The sequence below is a fragment of the Macaca fascicularis genome, chromosome 19, assembly GCF_037993035.2.
Source record: "Macaca fascicularis isolate 582-1 chromosome 19, T2T-MFA8v1.1".
Lineage (NCBI taxonomy): Eukaryota > Metazoa > Chordata > Mammalia > Primates > Cercopithecidae > Macaca > Macaca fascicularis.
Window position 1 is genome coordinate 5,444,094 of NC_088393.1, and position 15,690 is coordinate 5,459,783.

General features: G+C 57.1%; 1 protein-coding gene across 10 annotated transcripts in view; it reads right to left on the minus strand.

Annotated features, from left to right (window-relative positions):
• The window catches only part of DPP9 (dipeptidyl peptidase 9), a 50,684-nt gene that overhangs the window by 6,086 nt on the left and 28,908 nt on the right, over positions 1-15,690 (minus strand). For 3 of the 10 annotated variants that reach the window (XR_012428260.1, XR_010583247.2, XR_010583248.2), the window contains 10 exons: positions 14,232-14,409; positions 13,193-13,355; positions 10,726-10,805; positions 9,417-9,569; positions 8,614-8,749; positions 5,113-5,258; positions 4,151-4,297; positions 2,836-2,988; positions 2,549-2,683; positions 2,053-2,195 (listed from right to left, as the gene is read on the minus strand). Coding sequence is in view for 3 of the 10 variants with exons in the window: in XM_045380600.3 (XP_045236535.2) it covers positions 2,053-2,195; positions 2,836-2,988; positions 4,151-4,297; positions 5,113-5,258; positions 8,614-8,749; positions 9,417-9,569; positions 10,726-10,805; positions 13,193-13,355; positions 14,232-14,409 (1,299 nt within the window). In the remaining 7 variants the exon portion in view is untranslated. Of the gene's footprint in view, positions 1-2,052; positions 2,196-2,548; positions 2,684-2,835; positions 2,989-4,150; positions 4,491-5,112; positions 5,259-8,613; positions 8,750-9,416; positions 9,570-10,725; positions 10,806-13,192; positions 13,356-14,231; positions 14,410-15,690 lie in introns of all 10 variants that reach the window. The other 7 variants (XM_045380600.3, XM_045380597.3, XM_065535226.2 and 4 more) reach the window with 4 other exon arrangements.

Consider the following 15,690-nt stretch of genomic DNA (forward strand, 5'->3'; position numbering starts at 1 on the left):
AAATGCTGGGCACGGTGGCTCACACTTTGGGAGGCCAAGGCAGGTGGGTCACTTGAGGCCAGGAGTTCAAGACCAGCCTGGGCAACATGGTGAAACCCTGTCTCTACTAAAGATACAAAAATTAGCTGAGTGTGGTGGTGCATGCCTGTAATTCCAGCTACTCAGGAGGCTGAGGCACGAGAATTGCTTGAACCCGGGAGGTGGAGGTTGCAGTGAGCTGAGATTAAACCATTGCACTCCAGCCCAAACAACAGAGTGAGACTCTCTCAACAAAACAAAACAAAAACCCACCTAGGTCTGCTGCTCTCTGTGGTCTGGAGTATGGCCTGGGCTACTGGTGAGGCCAACATGTGGCCTCACCGGAATCGGCTGCCCTAGCCCTTCCTGTCCGATATGGGAGCCAGTGGCCACACGTCGCTGTTGAAATTCCAGTTTACATTCATCCAAATTAACTGAACTTATGAACCCATTGAGACAGCGCACAGATTGGTGGTGTCCCGGGACGGGGAGTGGCTGCTAAGGAATGGGAGCAGGGTCTGACGCTGGAGTACTGGGAAGGTTCTGGAGCCAGGGAGCAGCCACACAACACTGCAAATGCACCGAGGGCTGCCTTCAGGTGACTTTTAGGTTCTGTGAACTTTACCACAATAAATTATTATTTTTTGAGACAGAGTCTCGCTCTGTTGCCCAGGCTGGAGTGCAGTGGGGTGATCTCAGCTCACTGCGACCTTACCCTTCCAGGTTCAAGCGATTCTCCTGCCTCGGCCTCCTGAGTAGCTGGGATTACAGGTGTGTGTCACCACACCTGGCTAATTTTTATACTTTTAGTAGAGACGGGTTTTCACCGTGTTGGTTAGGCTGGTCTTGAACTCCTGACCTCAAGCAATCCACCCACCTCAGCCTCCCAAAGTGCTGTGATTACAGATGCGAGCCACCGTGCCTGGCCTATTGTTATTATTATTGTTTTTGAGACAGTTTCTCTCTGTCGCCCAGGCTGGAGTGCAGTGGCGTGATGTTGGCTCACTACAAACTCCACCTGCCGGGTTCAAGCGATTCTCCTGCCTCAGCCTTCTGAGTAGCTGGCATTACAGGCATGTGCCACCACACTTGGCTAATTTTTTATGTTTTTTTGTAGAGCTGGGGTTTCACCATGTTGGCCAGGCTGGTCTCGAACTCCTACCTTAAGCGATCCTCCTGCCTTGGCCTCCCAAACTACCCAGGCAGATTCTTTTTTTTTTTTGAGTCAGAGTCTTGCTCTGTTGCCCAGGCTGGAGTGCAGTGGCACTATCTTGACTCACTGCATGCTCCGCCTCCTGGGGTCATGCCATCCTCCTGCCTCATCCTCCCGTGTAGCCAGGACTACAGGCACCCACCACCACGCCCAGCTAATTTTTTGTATTTTTAATAGAGATGGGGTTTCATTGTGTTAGCCAGGATGGTCTCAATCTCCTGACCTCGTGATCCACCCGCCTCGGCCTCCCAAAGTGTTGGGATTACAGGCGTGAGCCACCGCACCTGGCCCGTGCCCAGGCAGATTTTTAACCCTCCAGGTGACTGCATGGGACTCCAGGGAACATTTTCTGGAGACGTGCCAGAAAATGGGAACACTGTTTTCTCTCCATCAGAGAATAAGACCCATGTTAAAAGCACAAAATGGGACATCTGAGCTGGTCCCTGGCCCTGTGGACGTCTATGTCCAGAAGCACAAGACAGAGGCTGTGATGGGGCCCCGTGCAGGATGCAGTGCAGGGGAGTGGGGGATGCCTGCCTGTGAAAAGCAGTGACTCGAATTCCCTCATCTTCCCCAGGGCAGGGCTGGGAGCCTCGTTCCCCAGACAAGCATCCCCAGGTGCCCCTTCCTGCAAGGTGGGCAGGAGGGGACTGTGAGGCACATGCAGGCAGACACCACCACAGGAGCGCAGGGCAGAGGTGGGAGCATGGCCTGAGGCTCCCGGGGTGGGGCTGGCTGGGGCAGGAGACACCTGATGGAGACAGCAGGTGCCGGGGTGCAGAAGCCCCAGGGAGGACCGCAGGGCAGGGCAGCGGCCTTACTCGTTAGGCAGCTTCTCCACGTGCAGGGCCACGGAACCGGCCTCATAGCCATGCTGGTTGTTCTCGGGGACGTCCATGTAGCGCTCAGTGTACCCTGTGTCATAGGCCATCCAGACGGTGACTGGGGCGCCCGCGATGGCCACCTGAGGGACACAGCAGACAGATGGGGGCAGAGGGAGAGAGAGAGAAACAGGCGTCGGGTCCTAGAGCCAGCATCAGCCGCTGTCCCGAGGCCGCCCTGGAGCCCGTGAGGAGCGCTCATGCACACGGGACTGGCAAGGGAGGGGCCCTCAGACCGCGTGGCCCCTGTGGACGGTGCGTGGCTCGGGGTTGGGCAGGGTGCCACAGGCGGGCAGGTGCGGCCCCTCCCCGCCGCCGCAGAGGGCCGGGTCCCACTGCCCGTCTGCCTCCTCCTCCTCCTCATCGCCGCCGCCCCGCAGTGCCCTGACTGCCGCCGGCCTGGGGCCCCCCCGCCGCTCTGCACACCATGCCCCACCTCTGCCCATCCGAGGCCGGGGTCCCGGGCTCAGCCTCCCACAGAGAGCTGCTGGCGGGGTTTTGTGCAGCCGGATGCCATCCTGCGGTCGGCGGTGGCGGGCAATGAGGAGGGGGGCTCGGCCCCGTGGGGCTGCTGCGGGGAGAAACAGCCACGTGGCAAGGCCCCTGCCGAGGCGCCTCCCCGGGGGGTGGGCTCCGGGTGGCGCGGGCGGTGGGCAAACGCGGCGTAGTTGGGGAAGGGGGCGGGGAGGGGCGCGGCTGAGGCCGGCCAGGGGTGGGACTCACCTTGAACACCTGGGGCTTGTGGATTAGCCCCATGAGCGAGAGGAAGCCCCCGTAGGACCAGCCATGGATGGCAACTCGGCTCAGGTCGATGAAGCCATACTTCTCCGCCACGAACTGCAGGCCCTCCACCTGGTCCTCGATCTCCACCTGGCCCTGAGGGATGAAGCCGGGCACCTCTCAGTGGCCTCCTCCCGGTGTGCCCCTCCCCTGCAGTGACAACTCTGCTCCTTTCAGGGCATCTCTCCTTGTTGGATGAAAAGTGGCTCACTGGAAACCCCCTGTCCCTCCACGCCTTGCCAACCCTGCCCGCTATCTGGGTGGCTGGACAGATCCAGCAGCCACCCTGCTCTGCCACCTCCCAGGTGAGTGGCTCTAGGAGCCACGTCTCCTCTCAGGGCCTCAGTTTGTCCATCCCTAATACAGGGACATTAACAGGAAGAGGACCCATTTTCCAGAGGGCACGAGGAAGAAAAAGACGGGGGTGCCCAGGCATGTGCAAGGGCACAAAGAATGGCTGGTGCCGTCGCCGTCGTCACTACCAGCCACATCCCACCACCGCCACTGCCACGGTTTCAATGCTGGCGTCCCCTCTGAAGTCCGTGCTGAGATCCCCACTGCGGCCTTTAAGTGACTGAGCCATGGGGCCCACTCATGTGAATGGGATGAGGGTCCCTTATAAACGGGCCTGATGGAGGCAGGGCACGCCTTTTCCGCCCCTCGCAACCCCTCTGCCGTGTAGGAGGCAGCACAGGGCCCCTCTGGAAGGTGTGCCAACCAAGCGTCCTCCTGGGAACAGAGCAGCCCTCCCCGACACAGCCCTGCCTTGGCCTTGGACCTCCCAGCCTCCAGAACTGAGACACTTTCATTCTTTATAAATCCCCAGGCTGTGGGGCTTTGTTCCAGCAGCGCAAAGGGGCTGAGATGGTCGCCATCACCACCGTCGTCATCACCACTGTCGGCACAACTTCCACGGCCACTGGCCCTGGCCAGCCCCGCCCTGGGGACTTCCTGTGGACCCGGCCTGGCCTGCGGTGTCTGGCTGCATCTGGGTTGCAGCCTCTTGGGTTCTGTGTGCTCAGGCACCGGGCAGGATGGACGGATGCCTCTGTCCTTGCAGGGCACAGCCCAGAGCTGAGCAGCAAAGCATACGTCCCCTTTTGTTGTAAAAGGTCGTCTCATTGAGCCTGTGTCGCCCCAGCCAGAAGTGCCCTTCTGCGGGGGGTACTCCAGAGCCCCCCCACGCCCCACACCCACACGGCCCAGGGCTCCCTTCCCAAGACCGGAGGGACCTAGAGCAACAGGGAGGAGTTATTACCATTTGGTTTTTCAGGGCCCCTTCGAACCGAAGCCCCCGCTGACAGGAGCCCCTGCCGTCAATCACGACCACGGCATAGCCCAGGGAGGCCAGCGTGTTGAGCCGCAAGTACTTGATGCCTTTGAAGGAGTTATTCACCAGCTGCACCTGTGGGGAGGTGAGGGGCAGCAGTACAGCAGGAGATGCCGGGCAGGACAGGCTGAGCAGGGGAGATGCCGGCAGGCTGGGGACTGGGCCGGGCCAGGCTGAGACCTTGGAGCCTAATGAAGGCACCTGTGCCCTGGAGGCTCTGGATGGACACCTGGGAGTGACAAGGCGCGAGGGGCCCACACTTGGGACCCTGCTTGGGAGAAGGGAAGGCCGCTGTCAGGCTCCTTCTCAGCTGGGCCACTGCCCCAGTCCTGCCTGGAACCACCACTCTGGCACGATGGACAGTGGGGTGGCTCACTCTCAGGTGGGGCCACCTGGGCGCTGCGGGGTGCTGAGCAGCCACTCTGGGCCAGGGGAACTCCCAGTGGTGATGAACCACAAAGTCCCCAGACATCGCCCCGTATCCTCTAGGGGAACAGAGCTGCTCTGGGTAAGATGTGCGCCTGAGATGGTCCACCTGCCAATCTGCTGCCTGCTCCTGACCCCTGCTCCAGGAATTGGGCCCAGGGCCCATGGCCACCTCTAACCTGGAGACTAGGGGGCTTCCCAGAGGAACAGGGGAGTCAGCAGGTGGAGGGGTAAGGGGAGGCCATCCGGGCAGGGTGGGGAGCATGCAAACGGCCACAGAGGCAGGAGAGTGAGGGGCTCCGAGGACCCTGTGTAGTCAGGGCAGGCGGGATGGGCTGGAGCACCAGGCAGGTGGCCAGGGAGCCTCCTCTGGTTGACCCTTCTATGGCTGGCGCTTGAGTGGGGATGGGGAGTCCTCAGGTGGATGGTGGGGTGGGGGCCTTGGGGAGCAGGTGTGCACCCACCTGGGGGCCTCCATACACAAAGAGGACGGTGGGGTGCTTCTTCCCTGGCTGCAAGGCGTGGGGCTTGTAGATCATGCCGTAGAGCCGCACGTCTGAGCGCGTGTGGAAGTGGAAGATCTCTGGAGGCACGTAATCCGGGGGGCAGCCTGCGGGAGACAGGGTGGCTATCTGGCTGCCCAGGGAAGCCACATCTGGCCGACACACTTGTTCTCCTGCCCACCCCAAGCCTCGGAGGGTGGACCAAAGCACCTCCTCTTTTCCTGGGCTTCCCGAGAGTTGATAATTGAAAAAAAAAACATTTTTTTTAAATTAAAATAAGATTTGTACAGTTTTTGTAGAGATGGGGTCTCATCTCCCTGTTGCCCAGGCTGGTCTCAACTTCCTGGCCTCAAGCGATCCTCCCACCTCGGCCTCCTGAGTAGGGTCACTGCTATTTTTGCAAAGCAACAGTGGTTGTCCAATTAGGATGGTGGGGGTTTTTCTTTTTTTTTTTTTTAATTTTTTTTTATTTTTATGTTTTTTCTCTTTATTTATTTATTTATTTTTTGAGACAGAGTCTGTTGCCAGGCTGGAGTACAGTGGCGTGATCTCAGCTCACTGTAACCTCTGCCTCCCAGGTTCAAGCGATTCTTCTGCCTCAGCCTCCCGAGTAGCTGGGACTACAGGCACACGCCACCATGCCCGGCTAATTTTTTTGTATTTTTAGTAGAGATGGGGTTTCACCATGTTGGCCAGGATGGTCTCGATCTCTTGACCTCGTGATCCACCCGCCTCAGCCTCCCGAAGTGCTAGGATTACAGGTGTGAGCCACAATGCCTGGCCCTCTTTTTCTTTTTGTTTTCAAGACAAAGTCTTGGGATCTCGGCTCACTGCAACCTCCACCTCCTGGGTTCAAGCGATTCTCCTGCCTCAGCCTCCTGAGTAGGTAGGATTATAGGTGCATGGCACCACGCCCGGCTAATTTTTTTGTATTTTTAGTAGAGAGAGGGTTTTATCATGTCGGCCTAACTTGTCTCGAATTGCTTGTTTTTTTTTTTTGTTTTTTTTTTTTTTGTTGTTGTTGTTGAGATGGATTCTCATTCTGTCACCCAGGCTAGAGTGCAGTGGCATGATCTCAGCTCACTGCAACCTGCACCTTCCGGGTTTGAGCAATTCTCCTGCCTCAGCTTCTCCAATAGCTGGGATTACATGTGCTTGCCACCACGCTTGGCTAATTTTTGTATTTTAGTAGAGATGGGGTTTCACCGTATTAGCCAGGTTGGTCTTGAAATTCTGTCCTTAGGTGATCCACCCACCTTGGTCTCCCAAAGTGCTGGGATTATAGACGTGAGCCACCACAGCCAGCCATCGAACTCCTGACCTCAGGTGACCCGCCCACCTTGGCCTCCCAAAGTGCTGGGATTACAGGCGTGAGGCACTGCACCTGGCCCAGTTTTTTCTTTAAATAAATGTATGTAGGTAAATTTTGGTGGGGCAATTTATAGGAAGATGAGTAAAGGGTACTACAGGTCTACGGGTAGCAGAAGTTTACTGTGGAGGGCCAGATAGCAAATATATTGGGCTCTGGGAACTGGGCGTGGCAGGGCACACACTCTGTGCCGTGTCTCTATGTCATCTGTTGCAGTAGCGCTATGTGGCCACAGACCACACAGAGGGACTGCACGTGGCTGGATTTGACAGCAGTCGGCCTGCTCCTAGTGCAAGCAGTCTTCAAACGTGGTACAGACTGGGAGTTTTGGGAAACAGTGCCTCGATCCTCAGGGCACTGGGGTTCTGGTCTCTGCCCCCACTTCTAGGCTGGCTGCCCTGCTGAGCCCCTTCCCCTCCCTGGCCCCCATCTCTTCATCTGAAGCCAGGGCCCCAGCTCCTGGCCGTGTCGGTGTGGACAGGAGCGGGAGGACTGGGCTGTGGAGGGAGGCCTGGGATCTGTTTCTGCTCAGGGGGTGAGGGCATCACAAAATGCTTTCCAGCCCACATAATACCCAGCATATGCTGGAAACTCGTTGTGTCTAGAATGTTCTGGAAGCCCACCAACACAGCAGAGACGGGCCACGGTGGATTGTCCTTGTACTGAGTGATGCCTGAGAGCCTGGCAGTGTGCTGACCCACTGGTTTTCATCCTGCACTCTGTATATACAGTTTCGTTGATAAAGAAACACTTCATAGTGATACGCTGATGTGTGTGATGGAGCCAGCACTGGAACCCGGAGTCACCAATGCAGGGTCCTGGCCAACCTCCAGGTTCTGGGCAAGGTGTCAGGTTGTCTCATTTTCTGAGGCCCCCCTGTGACTGACCCTTTGCTCCTTTTCCTGATAAAGGCCTCGGAGTGTCGACTCTGAGCAGGTGCTGCTGTAAGCGGCAGTCTCTGGGGCCGGGACACCGTAAAGGGCCCTCTGCGTGCGGCTGTGGCCAGGACTCCAGGGTTCTGGAGGAGGTGAAGTGGAAAGCCTGATAACCACGGCGGGTTTCAAAGCAGTGTGGGTGGACTCTGGCATCCCGGCCACCCCTGTATGGAACGCCACTGTTCAAAATGTTTTTTGGTTTTTTTTGAGATGGAGTCTCGCTCTGTCACCCAGGCTGGAGTGCGGTGGAGTGATCTCAACTCACCGCAACCTCTGCCTCCCGGGTTCATGCCATTCTCCTGCCTCAGCCTCCTGAGTAGTTGAGACTACAGGCGCCCACCACCACGCCCGGCTAATTTTTTGTATTTTTTGTATTTTTAGTAGAGACGAGGTTTCACCGTGTTAGCCAGGATGGTCTCAATCTCCTGATCTCGTGATCTGCCCGCCTCAGCCTCCCAAAGTGCTAGGATTACAGGCGTGAGCCACTGCGCCTGGCCCAAAATGTTTTTAATTTTTAATTTTTTTAAGAGTCAGCGTCTTGCTCTGTTGCCCAGGCTGGAGTGCAGTGGTACAATCACAGCTCACTGCAGCCTCCAACTTCTGGGCTCAAACGATCCCCCCACCTCAGTCTCCTGAGTAGCTAGGACTACAGGTGCACACTACTACACCCAGCTAATTTTTAACATTTTTGTAGAGCGGGGGGGTTCTTGCTGTGTTGCTCAGGCTGGTCTCAAACTCTTAGGCTCAAGCAATCCTCCTGCCTTGGCCTCGAAAGCACTGGGATTACAGGCAGGAGCCACTGCGCTGGCTGATGAAGATGTTTACTTGTCACCTGCCCACTACCCTGGGAGCTCCCAGTGACAGGGTCTGTGTCACTGGTTACTGTTTTGGCAGGGGGCTGGCACATGGAGCTGCATCCCTGCCGGGTTCTGTGCAGGGCAGCCCTTTACTGCAGCTCGGACCAGGACTGTCTCAGACGGCAGGGGCTGCTGCTTATGTCCTATGACAAGTTCCCGATGCCTGAGAGGGGCCTGGGTGCTGTGCGAGGCCAAGCAGGCCGGCTCCAGGCCTCTGCCTCTTCCCGCAGCATGGGGCCCTTGTCCCGTTTTACAGCCGGGTGAGCGGAGGCTCCCGTGGGGTGGGGCAGGGGCTACTCACTGGCTGCCTCCATCATGCTGGCCCAGAAGCGGGGCTGCTTGTGCAGGGGGTCGTCGTCGGGGCCGCTCAGCTTGTAGACGTGCACGCAGGGTGGTGTGCTCACGCTGCTGTAGTGGCTGACGAACATGTCGAAGTTCTGGGGGTGGAATGGGGCGATGAGCTCTACGGGACGCTGCTATCCCCTTTCCACTGGGTGCCGACCGCAAATCCCGGGCAGCTTCCGTCCTACCCGCCCCCATCCTGTCATGAAACCTCAAATCTCCACCCACTGCTGCAAGGCGGGCACCACTGCCGTCGCCCCGTTCTGCAGAGCAGGAAACTGAGGCCAGGAGGAGTCTGTCCCCCAGCCAGGGGCCCGTGGACAGTCACCAACGCCCTGGATCTGCCGAGGGCTCTGCCGCTGCCCAGGCCTGCACACTTGCTGGTTCCACAGCTGGCAAACTGCAGCCGACTCATGCCCTAGACTAGGGGTGGCCCTCTGCATGGCCACCACCAGACATTCTAGAATGTTCTGAGAGGCTAAGGGCCATATCCCACTGCACACAGAGCGGCAGGGCCCAGGCTCAGTGGACAGGCACTGGGGGGGCTCCACCACTTACTAGCCTGGGGGTAGCAGTGGGCAATTCACTCCCTTCCTTGTCTTACCCAGGAGGCAGGGGTGGGCACCACCTGCCCCAAGGCAGCTATGAGAATGCAAAACCATGAGAGTGGCCCTGAGTGCTGTGCCTGGCCATCAGGGACTGCTCTGGCTGGGAGCTGTTGGACAGGCACAGGGCAATGCTGTGAGGCTGGGCGGTACCCACCTGGCTCATGGAGCAGCTGTGGGAGAAGCCGGGCGTGGTGAGGCGCACGATCTCCCCGGCCGCCTCATAGCTGACCACGTAGAGGTGGTGCTCCAGCGGCGTGTCCTTGGTGCCCTGGAAGTACACCAGCTTGGTCTCCTCGTTGACCCAGATCTGCAGGGGGACAGGAGGTCCTCGTGGTGCATCCCAGATGCCCCTGGGCCCACGCCCCTCTCCATGCCCCACAGGAGTGGGTCCCATGTTCCTCGGACTGGGGACGCACGCCGTTCTCTCCCAAGCCTGCTTTAGGGCTGGAGGTGAACTGTCCCTGAAAGATGCCCTTATCTGGCCCCGAGGGCTGGGAGCAGCCCCTGGTCGAGCTGGGAACTGCGCATCCTCAGGTGGGACCTGGGGCCTGAACTCCACCCCCAGACGACTCTCTCCGGGCTTGAATTGGGAGGGCCCGCCGAGCCAGGTGGGAAGGCCAGGGAGGGCACCGTGCCCAAGAGAGAGGCTCAGGGGAACCCAGCAGTCCCCAGCCTGGTCAGCCATTCCTCTAACCCAGGTGCTTGGGTTCAGAAGTGGCAAGGCCCTGCCTTCCTGTGGGAAGCCCCAGTAGTGGCATCTCCTGGAGGAGCAGGAGGACAGCCTGCACTACGTGGAGCAGCGGGGCCCCTCCTTCACCTGCGCTGGGACACGAATGGCCTCGAAACAACTGCTACTGCCCGGGAGCGAGCAGGCTTTGGCTGATGCCTGGGAAGGAGCCAGGAGGCCTCCGAGCCCCGAGGGAGGAGAGGGCATCGCCCCGTGCCCAGGGCCTGAGAGGCCGGTGGAGGCAGCTGGAGCCTGGGGTGACTAGGGACCCCAGGACGTGAGGAAACTGAGGGTAAGTGGTCTCCCGAGACAGCGGGGCACGGGCTTCCAGTGCAGGGAGCATCGCGCCCCACAACAGGGCAGCTGGACGCATGGCCCCAGAAGGCCTGCAGAGGACACGCTTCCTCTTTCATGATTTCTAAAAGGCTTCCAATGTTTTCCTTAATTTCAGCGTGAAAGGATAAAGCACATGAATGGCACAACGTTCAAGATGAGACGGGAGGTGATGAAATGGTTGGCTTGTGTGTACGGTAGACACTGCTGAGGCCTGCAAAGTGCTGTAAAGCAGGGTCCTTACAGGTCTGTGTGCGTGTGCACGCACGTGAGTGTGTGTGTGCATGTGTGTGAGAATGAGTATGTGTGTGTGTGTGCGTGTGTGTGAGAATGTATGTGTGAGTGTATGTGTGTAAAACACACATGTGTGGATCAGGGGAAGGCTGCAAGCAGACCCTGGTACCTTGGAGCCGTGCCTCGCCAAAACCTCCCATTCACCGCTGGTCAGAGCAATCTCTTCCTTAATGGGGCACTTAAATTCATCTGGAAGGAAAGAAAGAAGGGAGGTGAAGGGGCCTGGGAGGTGATGCAGGCACCCAGGCCAAATTCCACCCGAGGAGACTCGCCATGGAGCCACTGAAACCCTGGGTTGCCGTGAACTCAAGACACCAGCATAGGCCACTGCGTCAGACCTGCCAGACAGGAGAGGAGGCCTGCGGGGCCTGTTCCTGCCATGTGGATGGCAGGCCCGGTGTTTCCCACGAGAAACCAGGAGGCCCCTGGCTCACTAGTGTAATCCCAGCACTTTGGGAGGCCGACGCAGGAGGATTGCTTGAGGTCAGGAGTTTGAGACCAGCCTGGGCAACATAGTGAGACCCTGTCTCTCAAAAAAAAAAAAATTAGTCAGGCATGGTGACGTGTGTCTGTGGTCCAAGCTACTTGGGAGATTGAGTTGGGAGGACTGCTTGAGCCCAGGAGGTTGAGGCTGTGGTGAGCTATGATCACACCACTGCCACTCCAGCCTGGGTGACAGAGCAAGAACCCGTCTCAAAAAAAAAAAAAAAAAAAAAAAAAAAAAAAAAAAAAAAAAAGAAACAGGAAGAGAAACCAGGAGTCTGGATTTTCATTGGAATTTCCCAATTTTAGAACCCTCCAAAGGCCACATGACGTGTGTGCGGCACAGGGGTGGGGGGGTGGGGGGTGGAGCCAACTGGGCCTATGACCTCTTAGGACACATTAGGACTTTGTAGAACCAGCATTTTTTTTTTTTTTTTTAAGATGAAGTCTTGCTCTTGTCGCCCAGGCTGGAGTACAATGGCACAATTTCGGCTCACTGCAACCTCCATCTCCTGGGTTCAAGTGATTCTCCTGCCTCAGCCTCCCAAGTAGCTGGGATTATAGGCGCCTGCCACCATGCCCAGCTAGACTTTGTATTTTTAGTAGAGACGGGGTTTCACCATGTTGGTCAAGCTGGTCTCCAACTCCTGACCTCAGGTGATCCACCTGCCTCAGCCTCCCAAATTGCTGGGATTACAGGCATGAGTCACTGCGCCTGGCCGACTTTTTTGGGGGAGCGAGGGAGTAGAGACAGGGTCTAACTATGTTGCCCAGGCTGGCCTTAAACTCCTGGGCTCAAGCGATCCTCCCACCTCGGCCTCCCAAAGCGCTGGGATTCCAGGTGTGAGCCATGACCCCGGCTGGAACAAGACGCTGGTGAACGCTAGGGCTAGAGACCGGGGCTCCGCTGGTTTTATTATTGTCTTTTGTGGGGGTAGGAGGGTTGACCTCACATTTGAATTTTCAGCAGGTAAAGAATGACAGTGCGGGGCGTATCATGGCATGCAACTGAGACGGTTTGTAACTGAGGGCTCACTGTCCTTTCTTAACCTTTTAGGTCTAAACAAGCTGTTGGAAACGTGTCTGTCAGGAGGGACGAACAGCACGGGAGGGTAGACGTGGTTTCCCTGGCGTAGAGGTCTGGGTGGGGTTACTTGTAGCATCGGGACCTGGGGAGAACAGGGGTTCCCACCCAGCCCCAAGACCCAGGCTCCTGCCTGCGTCCTGACGTGTTCCTTCTGATGCAACGTCACTTGGGGTCACCTCCTTGCCATGCACCTGCCGTCTAGGAGATGCATGGTGTGTGCTGGGGGCTGAGCAGGGTGCTGGGAAATCTGGTGTGCACACCTCACAGGCCAGGGGTCCCTGGTGACACTGCAGCAGCCTGGAGGGTCTGTGCCCCTGGAAAGTGGCAGCTGTGGCTGGCTCTACTTGAGACCACATTTGAAACGTGAGTGCTCAGGCCGGCCCATTTTCCCATAGGGGGCAAAACGAGCATGTACATGAAATCCCAATGCCAGGTGGTGGTGGCTAAGCCAGACAGACAGAAAGCAAAACACCAATGAGCCGAAGACAGCTCCCCTTCAAGATGCTCAGCCAGTCTGCACTGGCTGCATCCCACCCAGGAGGACCCTGATGCTGGCGTGAGGCAGTTGTCACTCCTCGGTCCACATTGTACTCAGCTCTGCGGCAGCCTACGGCATCGCCCATCCCTGGCTCCTTCGCCCCTCAGCTCCTGCACTCCCGGATGCCTCGCTCCCTGGGGTCTCTGTCCCCTGTGTTGGGGGACGCCTTGGTTGCTGTGTGGGCTCTGCCCTCAGAGGGCACCGGACCACATCTAGGGACATCTGTTATTGTCACAACTGGAGGTGCTCCTGGCATGTAGTGGGTGGAGGCCAAGGACGCCATTCAGCGCACAGGAAGGCCCCACCCCAGAGAACCACCCGGCCCTGGCGTCCATGGTGTCCCTGCTCTAACCTGGAAGAGCCTGGGCCTGGCTCCTGGACCACCCCGCCTCTCTATCCAGACGGGACCCTTGGGAGCTCTGTCCTGTCCCGGGACAGAGTCGACAGCATTCGTCATGCTCTGCTCACCTTCCCTGGGGCTGAAGGGCTCACTCCAATCATAGCCCTGGGATTTTAAAACGGCGGTGACTTTGTACAAATGGCAGAAGCCGGTCTTGCACTCATTGGCGCGGAGAAAGCAGAGCTCGTCCTCTCCCTCTGATTGGGGGAAGGGATAGAAGATGTCATGAACCTGTCCGGAAAGGGGAAAGAAGATGCGTCAGAAGGTGTGGGTGGCTGGGCATGGTGGCTCACACCAGTAATCCCGGTAGTTTGGGAGGCTGGGGCAAGAGACTTGCTTGAGCCCAGGAGTTTGAGAGATCAGCCTGGACAACATAGTAAACTCCACCTCTAAAAATAAATAAATAAATTAGCCAGGCATTGTGGTGCAGGCTTATAGTCCTAGCTACTCAGGAGGCTGAGGCGGGAGGATCACTTAAGCCCAGGAGGTCGAGGCTGCAGCGAGCTATGACCGTACCACTGCACTCCAGTCTGGGCAACAGAGCAACCCTGTCTCTAATTAGGACAAAATAAAATTTAAAAAAAAAGCTAGACGCGATGGCTCACACCTGTAATCCCAGCACTTTGGGAGGCTGAGGCAGGCGGATCACAAGGGCAGGAGATCGAGACCTTCCTGGCTAACACAGTGAAACTCCATCTCTACTAAAAATACAAAAAATTAGCTGGGCGTGGTGGCACGCGCCTGTAATCCCAGCTACTCGGTAGGCTGAGACAGGATAATTGTGAGACAGGATAATTGCTTGAACCCGGGGGGAGGCGGAGGTTGCAGTGAGCCGAGACTGTGCCACTGCACTCCAGCCTGGGTGACAGAGCGAGACTATCTCAAAAAAAAAAAAAAGATGAGGGAAGAGGCTCCAATAGCTGCCAGACTCACCAGCTCCGCAGACCCTCTTCCCTGCCAGCCAGGGATGGCCAAGGCCTGAGCTCACTTCTCCAAATAAGGGCAAACCCCACCCATCATTGGCACTCAGCCTTCTGGGATGTAGGGGTGGGGGCAGTGTGACTTCAGGGCCCAGGCAAACACACAGCTAGCGCTTGTCCCGCTTACATTGATCCAGACGTTGGTGACCTCCTCGTACACCACATACGGCTGGACGTTCCTGGGGACGGCTCTGGCAGAGGCTAGCCGCTGCTCCTCATTCTCTGTGCTTGGGATGAACAGGGCCGGGGGGAGGAGGACGAGCTGGAGCCACTGCTGGGGACGGTCCAGGAACATGGCCCAGGCACTGAGGGGGAAGATGGATGGGAAGATGGGAGGGAAGCCGGGAGCCTCAGTGTCCTGCAGAGAGAAGCTGGGGACGCAGCGTCCAAACCCGTGTGGAATTAGGGCTGGGCTTCCTGCGCTGGCTTCACCTGCACTTGGCCAAGTAACCCCACAGCACCCACAAGCTTCCTTCCTGGAACATGCTTAGGGGAGGACAGGATGGGTGATGAGACTCCATGATCCAAGTGTTCTGGAAACAATGGCCTCTCCGCTTTTAGAGGTGGAAACGAGGAGAAGCTGTAATAGTTTCTCCTCTTCACTGACTCCTCCGCCCACAGTTGCTATCCTTTATTTCATCGCTTGCTTTATTTTATTTATTTGTGTGTTTAATTTTTTGAGACAGAGTTTCACTCTTGTCCAGGTTGAAGTGTAGTGGCACAATCTCGGCTCACTGCAACCTCCACATTCCCGGTTCAAGCGATTCTCCTGCCTCAGCCTCCTGTGTATCTGGGATTATAGGTGCCTGCCACCACACCTGGCTATTTTTTGCATTTTTAGCAGAGATGGGGTTTCACCATGTTGCCCAGGCTGGTCTCGAGCTCCTGACCTCAGATGATATGCCAGCCCCAGCCTCCCAAAGTGCTGGGTTTACAGACGTGAGCCACTGCACCTGGCCTAAATGAATAATTTTTTTTTTTTTTTTTTTTTTTTTTTTTTTTTTGAGACGGAGTCTCGCTCTGTCACCCAGGCTGGAGTGCAGTGGCCGGATCTCAGCTCACTGCAAGCTCTGCCTCCCGGGTTTTTACGCCATTCTCCTGCCTCAGCCTCCCGAGTAGCCGGGACTACAGGCGCCCGCCACCTCGCCCGGCTAGTTTTTTGTATTTTTTAGTAGAGACGGGGTTTCACCGTGTTAGCCAGGATGGTCTCGAACTCCTGACCTCGTGATCCGCCCATCTCGGCCTCCCAAAGTGCTGGGATTACAGGCTTGAGCCACCGTGCCCGGCCAATGAACAATTTTTAAACTTGAATTTATTTTAAGAGGAGATGTCAGAATTCTATGTGGAAAAGAAGCACCTCCACACAAAGAGAGAACAAAGAAAACCAAACCAAAGGGAAGCATCACAGGGATGTAAAATACTAACTAGAGCGGGTGCCGGGGCTCAGGCCTGCAATCCAAGCACTTTAAGAGGCTGAGGTAGGTGGATCGCTTGAGCCCAGAAGTTCAAGACCTGCATGGGCGACATGCAAGACCTTGTCTCTACAAAAAAAAAAAAGAAAAAAAAAGTCCAGGCACAGTGGCTCA